This window comes from Gobius niger, assembly GCF_951799975.1.
Source record: "Gobius niger genome assembly, chromosome: 1".
NCBI classification, from domain to species: Eukaryota; Metazoa; Chordata; class Actinopteri; order Gobiiformes; family Gobiidae; genus Gobius; species Gobius niger.
In genome coordinates, this window is record NC_136852.1 from 23,559,350 (window position 1) to 23,574,365 (window position 15,016).

General features: G+C 41.7%; 1 protein-coding gene across 1 annotated transcript in view; it reads right to left on the minus strand.

Annotated features, from left to right (window-relative positions):
* lsamp (limbic system associated membrane protein) overlaps positions 1 to 15,016 on the minus strand; it is a 261,006-nt gene that overhangs the window by 20,576 nt on the left and 225,414 nt on the right. Inside the window, exon 5 of the mRNA XM_079558444.1 lies at positions 316 to 447. Coding sequence (XP_079414570.1) covers positions 316 to 447 — 132 coding nt within the window. The remainder of the gene's footprint in view (positions 1 to 315; positions 448 to 15,016) is intronic.

The following is a 15,016-nucleotide window of genomic DNA, read 5'->3' on the forward strand; positions in this document are numbered from 1 at the left end:
ATGTTACAATGAACAAGCATCAGTAGTGAGAATGATATACACCACTCCCATTATTATTATTATTATTATTATTATTATTATTATTATTATTATCATTATTATTATTATTATTATTATTATTATTATTATTATTATTATTATTATTATTATTATTATTATTATTATTATTATTATTCTTTTGAAATCATCTTATTGTTTTAACTTCACTCTTTGGTCTGCTCACCCTTGTGTGTCTTGTGTTTAAAAAGCTGCATATGCGGCGGAGCTTGGCCGTGTGCAGAGTGTGCCGTGGAGTCAGAGGGTGTCATTACTCACAGTTGACCACGACATTGACATATTTGACGTCAGGCGTGGCCACGTCGTTGCTGGCCTTGCATTCATATCGACCCGCCTGGTTTCTCATGATGCCTATGATGTCCAGGAACTCCTCCCCATCCAGCGGCTCTGCTGCAAGACACACAGAACAACAAGAGGCACACGCGTTAACATAAACACGTTTGTTTTCCATTGTATGAATATAAATCTAATTCCAGACCACTTTGAGATCCTATATCTTTAATCATTCAGTTAAACAATCGGAAATAAGAGTCATTATCTTTCTGTCCTTTATTTTGTGCAAACTAAACAAACATCTCGACAAAGTTTATAGTGTTTATAACAGGAGAAGACTAAGAGAGAAATGCAGTTTGGCACAACCCTGGCACGGTGTTACGTTCAGTAAGTTTAAGGCCAATTGAGCTCAGTTAATGTCACCTGCACTGCCTCCTCATATAACACTGTTATGTAGAGTATACGTATGTAGACACACCAGTATTAACATGCAGGCACTGATTGTCAGCACGAGAGAGTAATATATGGAAATGACATTGTAACTGAAACAACTGAAACTGAAAAAATCATTTTCTCCTAGCGTGTGAATTTAAAAGTTTTCGTTGTGGTCCTTACTCATTCCTAACTTTCCTAAAGCATTTCTAAAATCCCAACTCTCCACAGGGACAAGTTTATAAGCACTTTGCCCAACTTTCCGAAAGCAATACTGTCTGTGAGTGACAAAGAAAGGCTATAAAAGGAGCAGAACACCATTTAAAACACTAAAATGTTCACAAGATCAACTTCAGTTTTCCAAAAAAGTGTGAAGTAGTTAATTTGCACCTTACCCTGTTGCTGTATTTCACAATGACAAGTTCAACGGTAAAACTCGTAAAGCGTCCCAACACTTTTGCCTGCAAGATCACAATCACACTCTAGAATTGTTCCAAAAAATTAATGCTTTCGGGTGAAAAGGCCGCGAAACTGGAATATATATATCCATTATAATTTGGAGCAGATCCATCAGAAAGTTTTGTCCACCTTCAGTAACATCGGAAAGTAATTGACTTCAACAGTAACTTAGAAATAATAGGCCTGTCGTCATAGCGGCTGGTTAATTGGCACCACCACACTTTCGCTCTGCAGACACAGGTCATCGGTCAGTGCTTTTAATTTGGCTGATGTTGCTCAGTTTTACAAAACGGACCGCTGGCCTGGGCTGGATTAAAGTCAGGGCTAACCTTTTGAACAGAAAATACAGATAACTTTGGATACGTTAGTCAAAATACCTCTGGTGAAATGATGTGAAATACTGCAGATGGTCACATCTCAGTGAAGTATAAATCCACTGCCACTCATTTACCACAACCGCTGACAGACTGTGAATCATGTGTTTTGAAATAATCCTGACATTTTTCTTGTGTACTTTCTTGCATCCTGCACCTAATAAAGACTAAATGTGTTTATTCGTTCAGGAAAGTGCATGTTAATGAAGACACAGCCCTCGGGGTTCTAGAACAACCGTTGTATAACAGACTTCGCATTAAGGTCATAATACACAGGATTACATATTATATCCGCTACAGCACTTTCAAGCTAGCTAATGTCATCCTCATTGGTATAACAATCCATTCATCAAACCATATAGTTAACCTTTAGAATCACACATTCACACATTTTATATTATATATAAATTAGCATTATTTTTGATTCTTCGATTCTTCTTTGTGTAATGATGAATGCAGCACTGAATCCTCTACAATGCAGGAGAAGGTTTCAGCAACACATAAACCCCCACCTGAACTGAACACATTTTCTCCAGTCTGGCTTAACCCAAATCTAAAAGCTTCTTGAAAAAAGTGCCAAAAACGAGACATGAATGAGGATGAAAATACAGCAAAAAAAGCATCAAAAGAGCGACAAAAAAGTGTTGAAAAAGCAACAAAATGGCTACAAAAAAGTGACAAAACACGCAAAAAAAAGGGGAGGGGGGGGTTGAAAGAGCAACAAAAAAATGGCAAAAACATGACACAAAAGAACCAACGATATGACAAAAAAAAGCACCAACAATGCGACACCAATGTGAGAGGAAATCTTAGCTCAGTTATGCAGGTCTTAGCTTTCAAATGAGGCGTGACACTGGCGGCTGTAAGATCCAGTCAAGCTGCTTTTAGTGGCCTGGTCGGTACTTGGATGGGAGACCGTTTAGTAACACCAGGAAGCCTGCCGAATGTAGCGAGTGAGTGAGTGGTCGGTGGTGGTCGGAGGGGCCGATGGCGCAGACTGGTTGCCTCGCTTCCGTCAATCTACCCCAGGGCAGCTGTGGCCACAATAGTAGCTTACCACCACCATGTATGAAGTGAATGAATAATGCAATGTAAAGCGACTTTGGGTGTCCAGAAAAAGCGCCATATAAAACCAATGCATTATCAATATTATTATTATTTTAGAATCGGGTAAAACTAGAGAAAATGGGCTCAGTTAAGGTGGGGGTTAAAGGGTTAAAGATGCGTTGTTGTTTTTTTCTTCTCCAGGTAGAAAATGCGTTGTTTTTTTCCCCCTCAGCCAACATTTGAACAGGCTGACTGAAACCATTAAATGCGGATTACTTAATCAACAACTTGTTAAGCTGGCTTCTTGTACATTATGTGTCTGAGAGCTTTAATTAACAGAGGCGTAATATCTGCAAATGTCAGGGAAAATAATGACACCACACAAAGCAATGCCACAGAGACTATCGGGCGGATATCTGACTAATTGTTTAATGAGCAAATCCGGCTAATTATCTGTGTAAGGGAGACAAAAGGCTGCCTGCATGGCGTCGTTATGAGGGAAGCACGTATCGGGTCAGGGGGAGGCGCTTTGATGTCCCTGCCCCCGTTATAAATGACTGTTATCACGTCTGATACGCGCCGCATATCATAAATCACATCGCAATCAGGAAATGGGCGCGACCTCATGAGCCGCTAATTCTTTTAACGCTATCCCGGACATAAACATAACGATTTTTCCCACCGTGCTAGGCCACGCCCCCTTGTGTGATGTGTTCCCAGCTGTATCTACGCAACATGCAAACACATATTCAGTTTTTTTAGTACATCAAGTTAAATCCATTTAGCTGAAGAAGTGGACATTAACCTGACAAAAAAAAACAAACACAAAAAACAACAACTGCTGCATGTCGCCCCAGTGTGAAATTAAATTCATTTCCTGGTCTGCAAAAGCTAATAAGAGATCATCTAAAGGAAGCCTGCAGCCAATACTATCATCTAGGTGAATTTAATAGAAAGATGCAATTATGTGCACTGAATAAGACATCAAATCTCGGCGGACGAGCAAATGTAATAAAGTCGATAACATCCGCGGTGTGCTCCCTAAAAGCAGGTAAATACTAAAGGCATTTGGAGAGGGAAATGGGCTGTGGATCTCTGGAGTAAAAATCATATGAGGTGATGATGATAAAAAAAAAAAAGAAAAAAAAAGTGAAAATGTCAGCAATGTGTGAGGTTATGTTCTCTCTGCGATTGACGCTGCGGGACCAGTGAAATGAAGCAGAAACTCCACAGCCTGTGTGATCGGATCGACGAGACGTTGGCATTTCAACTATAACAACGGCGTGTCTGCTGTGTCTTAATGTGTCTTATAAACTCGGACATCGTGGTGAGATTGACTGAAGATGCTACCAAACTGTTTATGTTAGGCCATTTTTCTCTTCAACTACAGTATCGTAGTCAGTCAAAGCATTGAACACCAAGCCAGAGGTCGGCCGATATATCGGGCCGATATTTGGGGGATTTACAATATCGGCTATTGGCTGATCTAGCGCCGATATCTCCGGGACCTCCCGTCAAATTTCAAGTTTCACCAACCAAACCTCAGTGAATATTAGGGCTGGGATAAAATATCAGATCGGACTTGGATCGCAATATTTTGTCCTACAATACCAAGTATCGATACTTTATCAAGTATTGCAATACTTCCAATACTTGTGTTTGGAGGCATTTTTATCCTGCACTCCAGTAACAGTACTTCGTTACATTTTGAGTTAATGTACATTTCATTAATAAATGTCAAATGGCATTTGGTTTATAAACTTTGGACACATGATTTCTTTTTCACATTTTAAAGTAAACACATTACTTATCATTTACTTACTGTATCACAACACGTATCGGATCGGCCCCTAAGAATCGTGATGCGTATCGGATCGTGACAAAAGTGGATCGTCCCAGCCCTAGTGAATATGGACATGCTCTCTGTCATTTTGAAGCACAGAACCTAGAGATTTCAGTTGCTCAGTTAGTTTTAACCTCTGCAGTTGTATTTTTGATCGTGGCACAAAATGCTGCAGCTAGCAACAGTATGCTAAGGCTAGCGGCAGCATGTTTAAGCTAGCAGCAGCAAAAGCTAGCAGCAGCAAATCAAGGCTGGGACAGAAACTATGATTGTTTCACGTAAAGTAGCTAATAAAATCTGTATTAATTGTTTTACCCCCAAAACGGCATTGGCCTTAGAAAAACCCATATCGTCCGACCTCTACACCAAACGCAAAACAGCATGGAAAGCTTGATTAATTTATCATAGCCGAGTGTATATTGTTTGAAGTTCGAATGGTTTTCATGCATTAAAATTCACCTCTGATTTCCAGAGCGCACTGATGGATACAAAGATGAAAGTGGAACGGTTGCCAGAATTCAGAAATACAATGTGAGATAAAATAATTGAATAAAACATGCAGCGAAGACCGGACTGGCCAGGACGATGCCAGGACTGAGGCCAGAGAGTGCCGAAAACAAAGCCGCAGATGGAGACAGATGTGCAGTGGAGGAGCACAATGAATCGTAATGTAGTTTGGCTCAACCGGAGTTTTACAGATTTTTTTCTCCATCTTCTCACTTACATGAGCAAAACTTTTCACTCAGATACTGACTAAATCCCATTGGCAGGATTCGCATTTTGGTGAGGCTGACTTAAAAAAAAAAAAAAAATGCATTCACCGAGATTTTACAAAGCAGACTCTAAAACAGTTTGTCCGCCGCAGAACTGCTCACTTACGTTTGTTAAATCTGGAGAACAAACACTCAAAACATAATCAAAACCCAAACCGAAACGAAACGGCCCCAACCACTTTCTGAACTACGGCAGAGGAGAAAGGTCGCGGTTAAACCTCACAGAAACGTAGCGATGGAGGTCAGCTGATACAATATTATCTCACAGTGATTGAAAGATCAGAGAGGGCTCATGATCAAAGTCCCCGGCAGATCATACCGGGGCTCTGTGTCGCGGGACGAACGGGGGCCCGTGATTGGAAAGGCATGATTGAAGAAAAAAAAAAAAAGGGTTGCCATGGTAATTCCATTGAAGCCCCCCCCCCCCCCTCCCCTCATCTGGACTCGGGTCTCTTTGCTGGATAAAGAGCAGAGACGAGCAGGTGAGGCAGGAGATCAAACACCAGGCAGCGGCGGCCGACCCGGAGGAATTTCAATGAAGCATCACAAGGCGCCGCCCGCTTAGCTGTTTAAGCGGCAATTAGCTGTCACTGATCTCACCTGGTGTGCGCCTCACGTCTGGTAAATGGGACTTGATGTATTGTCTGAGGAAACAATTAGCTCGCGACGCGTCAGTTTCGGCGCGTCTCGGGCCGGAGCGCCGGGAAGGGATGGGAGAGACGCTGCCTGCTTCTCGTGTTATCTGTGTAATGGAGGGTAATGGAGATAGAGCTTTAATCTTGTCAGGGGGGAAATTCATTAAGACGAGGCGAGCGTACGTACTGTATATTTGCTCACGCGCCGCCGCAAGCGGAGGCGTCTCGCTGCGTCTCGGAGGCTGCGGAAACTTCGTCGGGATTAATGCCACCGGCCCCAAACTTTACTTTACGGCTAAATAATACTGGCTTCAGATTATGTAAATCAGATTATAATGAACACAGGGTTGTCTGGAATGGAAAATAGCATTTAAAAGAAGCAACCCAATTATTTATCCGCGTTGCCTCGCTTTCCCTTTGTTGAGCAGAAATTAATTGGACAAGGACAAAGTACACAATGACTTCTATTTTAATCAGGTGTTGTACGAAAAATCGATGGGATCAAATGGTACGAGTATCAGACAGTGTCTACAGAACAGGACTCTCATGAGAAATATGGCTTTAACTTTATCCTCTTAAATTTTCCTCTCAGAAGCTTGCATGCTGGGAAAGTGATGTTCAAGGTTTTTGACAAGCAGAGTCCTGTTTTTGAGAATCGTGTGCCAATCGAGGGGGTAAAAAAAACAGTAAGATCTGGGAAACTATATGGATGCATATGAAGTTTCCAGTCGCAGCCGTATACAGTAAGTGAACTTAACATTTGAGTTTTACAGGTGCAGCGTTGGAGGCGGCGTGTGATACCGAGTGTGTCCAAGGGAAACGCTGCGTGAATCCTGACATTACTGCATTGGATCACATTTCTATGCTAATGCATCGTAGAGGTAGCGGTAGCGGCAGCAGTATTAGTGCACAAATCACAGGAGCTTTGAAGTCATGAGTGAAGAATTGTCCTTGTTTTGTATGGGTATGCTAGTAACAATACGAAGCCACTGCAGTGATAAATTAAGTAAGAGATACACTATTGCATCGTTACGGACATTTTTCCACAGCATTTGACCGATCCTTCGATACCAATACTTGTCAAGGGCCCCATAACCTGAGGACTCAACTCCAAATCTTGAGCTAGGTTTGATCAAGAGAACCCATAGTAGGTGTAAGAGAATTAACAATGGTGTTCGAGAGGATAGATGAAAAATAGGCAGCAGTCCGGATGTCTTATACAGGATGTCTTATTTACCATCAGTGCGGGACCCGGAGAAAAGGGATAAATACCCTGCCAGAGCGTCATACTGATATGCAAGCAAACATTCAGCGCCTGAGCACCACAGTCAAGGCTATGACAGAGATAGTACGACTGTACAGCCTGACCCAGTATGATAAATAGCTATTTAATGTTATCCTCTAACAGTAGGGCTGCAAGGTTTATCGATATCGAATCGCATCCAAGGTTTTGACTACTGCAATACACTAACCACAAGAAGAGGTTTATTCTTCTTCTGTCTATGTATTTTGTTGAATTGAGGAGCCTTGTGATCTCTCCCCAAAGCAGATTCTGAAGTGTTGACATAGACAATAAGTGGATTTATTTTAGTCACGTGGCTGTCCCCCAGAGCTACTCTGAATGTCGAGTGAAAGGTGGAAGTCAAGCTCCTCCAGAAGAGGGCGCTGTCCACATTGTGTATTGTTCTAAAGTGAGCCAATTTGAGCAAGAGTATGTTGCTTGACAGTCTAAAATAACATGACTAACATTGAAACTCTAACAACGGTTCCTTTGTTTTAGATGATGGTTTTAAGTTCAATCGTTCATCACATTAGACACATAAAAGTATTTGATTGTAGATGGCCACTTTATTCTTACACATTAATCACAGCCAAGTGAAGTCCAAGCAGAATGTAAAGTGCTGAATTCTGCACATAGCTATGAACAAGGTCATATCTATGTTTACACTTGTATGCGGTCTGTCCATTCTGAATATATAAAGCCACAAATCTTGTCTGCCAGATCGGTCCACACAACGGGGCAACGTTTGAATCGAGGGTTGGAGTCGGGGCCCTATCCAAACACAGCAGCGTTTGTTGAAGGTCTTTTGATCACATTTTTTATGTTTCTGTGTGTTTTTGCAAAACTTTTCCGAGTGAAGATACACTTGAATTTGGGGCCGCTCCAGTGTCAGTAGCCTTGAGCGACTAGAACGGCGGAATACACAATGAGAGACACACGGGGAAGATGTGGCAGAATATCAGACGCTTTTATGCGCTCACAGAAGGGAGGCGTGCGGTCCAAGGAAATGTTCTGGACCGCGAGCATATATAATCAATTTGAAATATGAAAGTTCTGACGAAAATGTGTTTATCTTTCATATGAATTTCTGATACTGTTCCGCTATCCCTGCAGAATGCATAATAGTTCCCTTTCAAATGATGGATCTATTAGGACTATGCTTCATAATATTTTTTATCGTAAACCCCGTATGAAGCAAGTGGTGCAGTCGGAGCATTTTAAATGATGAAATGATTAAGCCTTTTTTATCGCTTGGGAAGAGGGAAGAGGGAATTATACAAAAATTGCTTTTTTAATGATTGCAATTAGCAAAGGCTGCAATTATTTACGCAGTACAACATTATTTGCAACACAAAAAAAGATGATGCTGTCCTCATGGTGTCTTATTATGCAAACCAGTAGACTGTGATATTTTTGTTTTAGTTAAAGCAGTACTAAGTAACCCATGCCCCTAGAGGCCATAAGCGCCACTGAATGTGTCGTAGCATGATACAGTTTTTTACTCATTAATTGTCCGTGAGAGTAAATACTACAGTGACAGAAACGACAAAGGGAGAGAGGAATATTGTACATCCAATTACACAATGGAGATCATTTATTTCCACTCAAACTTGGCTGTAAATACTGTTTAAGTGGCGCTAGCTGGCAATTAGCTCTACCCGTTAGCCTGTTAGCTGCTTCATGATTCCATTAGTGTGTATTGATGGCTCCTTCCCGGAGGCAGGGAAAGATGAAATTGTGGTTTTCTGGCCAGAGACACCAGGGGGAGATGAAAGGCCCCCAATTATCCCATCAACACATGTATTACCCCCAGAGGGACTAAGAAAAGATATTGATGTAAACATGTTACTTAGTTCTGCTTTAATTTGAACATATTTAAGGTTTTTCTGAAATGTTATAAGTCCTGGACATAATTAAAACATGCACAGAGAAGTGAACCTTGACTTTTGTAACAAATGTAATTGCAATCAAACAACTTGTCTTAATAATAAATTATAAAAAACCACATGTTGCTATTTCACAGACACAACAGCTGCGACCTTACAAAGCAAGTCTACAGGACAGCTTTTCGTGTAAATAACTCGTATCTAAATGATTCAAATGCAGCTTTGGCTTGAAATAGTTCCCTTCACTTGCTTCATTTGCAGGCAGCAGTGCGCTCGTCACGCCAAAAAGACAATGCATATAATTGCGGCACATTATAAGGTTGAAAGCCCCGGGCCGTTGGGATATGCAACAGCAGTCTTTAGAAGGAGTTTTTTGGGGGGGGAGTTGACTTAGGCCCTGGAACCAGAAAACTGCAGGAAACTGATTTGCATGACGCCGGCAATCTGAAGTTTGTCTGCAGCGGCTACAAGTTTTCCATGTGAATTACAGCAGCGAGGCAGAGACAGTGAAGGTCGGTTCTGTATGGGAACGCGTTTTGCACAATACTTTGCACTCAAACTATGTGTGTTCAACGTATCAATGTCTCCTTCCCGATAATCAGGTCTCGAATCAAGGGTCGAATGCAGGAGGGTTTCAGGTTTTTATTCACAAAAGGTTGAAAATACCTTTTGTCTTCCCATATTCAGTGGCTCGCACACGCATTTGATATAGGTTTTAGGTTGAATGACGCCCCCACAAAAAAACCTTGAAACTCTACTCATACTAACTTTCTAAAACACAGGGCTGTGATCCCGTGTGAGCAAGTTCTCAAAAGGTTGTAACAACAATATGATGTATTTATAGCTAAACTATAGGAGGCAAAGCACACTTCATTATCAACGACAACACATACAAGTGCGTTTGGGCGGCAGTTGGATATATGTCCTGGGAATAAACGAAAATGTAAAATAGTTGTATAGAAACTTGTGGAAACTAGGCTGTGCATTCACTTGTGGCCTGTGCCTTTCAAGTCACCAGAGAGCAGCACATGGAGACAGAGTCAGAGAGAGTGAAAGAGTGAGAGAGGGTTGGAGGAGGAGGTGAGAGCGGTGCATTTCAACCCACAAACTTGACTTGGCGAGTGCACGCTGTTCATTTGCATCTCCTCATGCATCATTCATCAGCATCATTTTTGCCTCGGCGCGAAACATTACATTTATTTTGCGAATGCTAATTTATGTTAAGCAGCTGATTTGAGGAACTTCAGAGTTGAGTAGCATAAAAGACCTGGCGACATTTATTTTCTTTTGTTTGTGTGCTTGTGTGTGTGCATTCTGGTGAGTGTAAGCCAGGCACATAGAAATCTGTTCCCTATGGACCCCTCCGATGTGTGGTTTAGCATTTGCACAGGCAGTCCTCGACTTACGGGACGCAGCCACGAACCAGCTGTGTTCCTATCAAGAAAGAACATGTCTCAAAGACGTTCATCGTAATATGTTCTATTTTATATTGTTGCAATTGTAAAGTGGAATTGTATCATTTCAATATGACGTGAAAAGAGGCAAAATCCAAACAACAGATGTGGATTTCGCAGTCTATAATAACATATCTGCAAAGGGAAGAGCAATGGCAAAGATCCAAGGCAAACTCAACATTTTGGACGATACAGTTGCCATCAATACAAAACATGCTCCCAATGAACAGCTCGACAGAGAAAATGCTATTTTTGCAGTCGATAATCAAAGAGTGGATTTGTGGACATCTCCATGGAGACAAACTGGAGACGTACCCACTCCCGGGAAAGTTACCGTCATGTCTTGGAGAGGTGAGCCGCTCACAGCAAAGACACATGTTTGTTTGTGCATTTATGAGGTATTTTTCAATTATTCAATTCAATTCAATTCAATTCAATTCAATTCAACTTTATTCCGGACTCGTAGTCCATTAAAAAGAAATAAAAGACAAGACAAACAATTAAGAGGGAGTACAGTACGCTTTAAATAAAGTCAGCTTTACTCTCTCTGTACAACAGCCAACCTTCCGCGCCAGAGTATTGGCCTGGCCATACAACACTCTGCATTGTCTATAGATATCATCATCATCAGTCATGTCCTCAGTGCTGATGTGCCCGAGGTACTTCACTTTGGTGACAACAAATATCATTACACAAATTAAAGTTTGGAAAAGTCATGTTCATGTCTTCCTTGGTTTTACAAATCATAACCATACTCTTCAAACTATTGTACTTAATGTTATGTTCCACACCATAGGTTGAGCAGATATTGAGGAGCTGCTGTAAGCCGTACTTGGACTAAACATGACTAGATCATCTGCATACAAAAGATGATTCAGAGCAGTATTTCCAGAGACGCAGCCAGTGTTACAGGCTCTGAGTTTAGTCGACAGTTCGTCTAAATACAGGTTAAATAACACTGGGGACAGAATTATGAAAATATGTTTCATAAAATAAATGCTTGTATTTCAATTTTGTTCATTGGGTGAAATGGTAACGCTTTATATTAAGGTTTGCTCATTAAGTATTAATAAGATACTAATAAGCATTAATAACATGCTTGTAAAGTATTAACATACTGCTTATTATACTTTTATCTGTTAACATAGCCCATTAATAACACGCTTATTCATAGCCAACCCTAAACCTAACCTTAACCCTAATCCTTACCCTAAAATGAGTACTAATGCTTATTAATACTTAATGAGCACACCTAATCTAAAGCGAGACCGGTGACATTTTTCATGGTGTGGCTTTTCATTACGGATCGACAAAATGTAGAACACAATATTGAATTTGTTCATCCTGGGTCCACTATTGCTAACCTAGCATCCAGAATGATACCCCTCTTACCACACTCAATTAACAGGCATAGATTTCAGATTAAACTGAACAAAGAAATTCATATCTGTACCAGGTGTAACATTGTTTGAGTAAGACATGTTACAAGAAGCGTCCTTTTCCTTCTGATAAGCAGCTTTCCCCCCATAGCAAAGGAATGATATAGGATTTCCTTAATCTCCCAATTTCCAAACCCCTCCTCAACCCCACACACCAGAATCATCTTGGACCGTTTACATAAACCGGTTCGTCTCCATAAATCAGCTAAACAACCATGCTGCGCCTCTCTTCTGTGGGGCTTAAAACAACCCTTTTTTTCCCCCTCACTAAAAACCTCCCTGGGACATCTTCAATCTTTTCAAATAAATGCACCAAACACTCCCACTAGGCCCGCTGCTTGATCATGTTTTATTGCCTCTGGTCCTAACGTCCTAATACACTTGGCCACAACACAGTAAATCTCCAATCCGACCGGATCTGTCCCGGAAAGCGAGGACAAAAGCAGTATTTCCACTTGTGTTTACAGGCCATTTGCGGCTGCTGGCGGTGCAGGAAAAAAAACACACAAAAAAACACACAGGTGCGAGAGCCGGCTGTTTATTTGCCGCTTCCTGAGCTGAAGAAATGACACGCACGGTGGAGCGCCGCACCGTCTGCTCCCAACAGCTTCATCGAGTCTTCTGTCTCACTCCTAATCCCTCTATTGCTCGGACACTTGGATATGAGCTTTGAGCTTTCGGACTGGGACAGACATTGGAGAGTCTTGTGCATTGTTTACACTTAAATTTGTATGTGCCATTAAAGGAACAGGCCACCATTTTTCCATACTGAGATATGTTCTTGCTTGAGTTTAGACGAGTTGATGCGTACCTGTCTGGTCTTTGTGCATGCCCTCAGTCACACAAAACGACCAAAGATGTTGTTAGCATTTGGCCTCTCCCAATGTATTCCTATCGCTCCAAACGGGGTGAAGTTAGGAGCGACCAAGCGCTTCCACAGGCACGCACAAAGACCAGACAGGTACGCATCAACTCGTCTAAGAACATATCTCAGTATGGAAAAACGGTGGCCTGCCCCTTTAAGAGAAATTCATAATGTAATAGACTTTTCAGAGGAGCACTGAAGGCAGCCAGCCAGGTTTCCTCTGGGTGCTCCAGTTTCCCCGACCTTCAAAAAAAATGCTGGTAAGGTTGGCCCACAATGACGGAGCGCTCAGTGGCAGCGGCTCAGCACTAACCCAACACCTGAACGCAATTTCGTGACAAATAAAACACTCACTTACTTACTTTAATAACAATAACTTTAGTAACAGGCAGACGGGGACAGAGCTGTGTGATGCTAACAGTAAATAAGAAGAGAGGTGTAACCCCAGGATCACACTGAATCCTAAATGTTTACAGCACGGCCTCCAGAGGAAATGAAAAGTCCGGGTCCGGAACCGAGGCCGTATGGTGCTATACGAAAAGAATCCGAAAGCACAAACTCAGCTACACACGCGTGCGAACTTGTCTAACGTAAATAATATAGCAAAACAGAGACACATGGCTGTGGAGCAGCTGTCAACGGATTACGGAGGGTATTTTTTTGCTCACTGACAATAAGTTTCACCCTCGAAGATTTGGATCATGTGGATTTCGAGGAGCAGCAGCATGGAGTCTGTATTTGTGACAGTGACTCATAGGTTTGATCTATCTTATATACTTATAAACCGTAAACTGCAAACCGTACAAAAAACTGCACACAAAAACACTCAACGTGAGTCACAGTTTTCAAGAAACCTGTACTAAATATGTGCCAAAGCCGCTCAGTCGTCGGTGGGCCCTGTGTAATGTTATTTCAATGCTTTGTCTTGTGTTCTTTTTTTCTTTACCAAAAGGATCAGGGAGGTGCTGGGACATACATTTGTTTTTTATGTCTAATTCTATTTTTGTAAAAGCCTGGGAGGCAGAAAACCAAGACCTTCACTTTATTTAAGTGAGTTATTATTAAAAATGTAGTAGTAGGATTTTGAAAATACACCATAATATTCATTCTCGCTTGGTGAAGAGATTAAGCTCCTCGACCTGATCTAATTAGATGTTTAGTGAGCCTACACAGTATGTGCACAGCTAATTTGCCCAAAATATATGCAAAACTCTCATATATTTGAATAAAGATGTGTTAAATTAGCATTTGTTCAGCTTTCATTTCGCTCTGTAGAGGTGCAAGAATCTAACAAGGCGCACATCTACGGAAATCAATGTAGTTTAATACTCTCCCAAATCCCCCACTGCCTCTGTCCTCCTCTCCATTAGCCTCATTATAAGTGCGAGGATTCCAACCAAGGCCCCTTTAAATCACGACCGTCTTCCCCTTCAGGCGCCTGCTCCCTGGGGCCAATGTGACTCAGGGTTCCACAAAAAAGTGCTTAGAGACGGTGGAAAAAAAGTGCTGAGGCTTGGAACGGTGGCGACTTTGTACAAGTGAGAGTTCCAGTGTTCAGCCATCGCAGCAGTGAACACACCTAATGAGGCCGGGCACACCGGGCCAACTGTGCGGCAGGATGTTAGATACATGCACTGATGGGACACAAGCTGATGACAGTAAACTAATCAGAGGGAAGTAAAATCGCAGTGAAAACTTTTACAAATAACGCAGAATGAGAAAGATAGTCCCTTGGCATGACAGTGAATATATAGTGACAAGAGCTGTCTATTTTTAACTGGACTACTGAGAAACTACGGAGGTGTTTGTGTTACCGCAACTCAGCCAGGCGGTTGTTGGTTTGATTCCCAGATTGGCTGACTGATGATTTCTGAAGGGTCTACATGTCTTCTTTTGAGTAACTGTGTAAGCTTTGGACAAATTGGCAAACTCTCTGACTGTTGGTCATTGCTAACTCTATGACAGTGATGCCCACAGACTGATTGGCAAGTCTTTTAATTCATCTCATAACATTCAATTGATTTGTCACACCTTCGCTGTCCATGCTGTATCGTAGGTATTTGCAAAACACTCCTTCAAGTTTATGTCTTGTGAAGCACAAAGAGTGATTCTGCCATCGCTGCGGTGACTACACCTAATGAGCCTGGCGCTCTCTGGCCAAGCTGTGCTTCATGATGTTCAATACACAGACTGATCT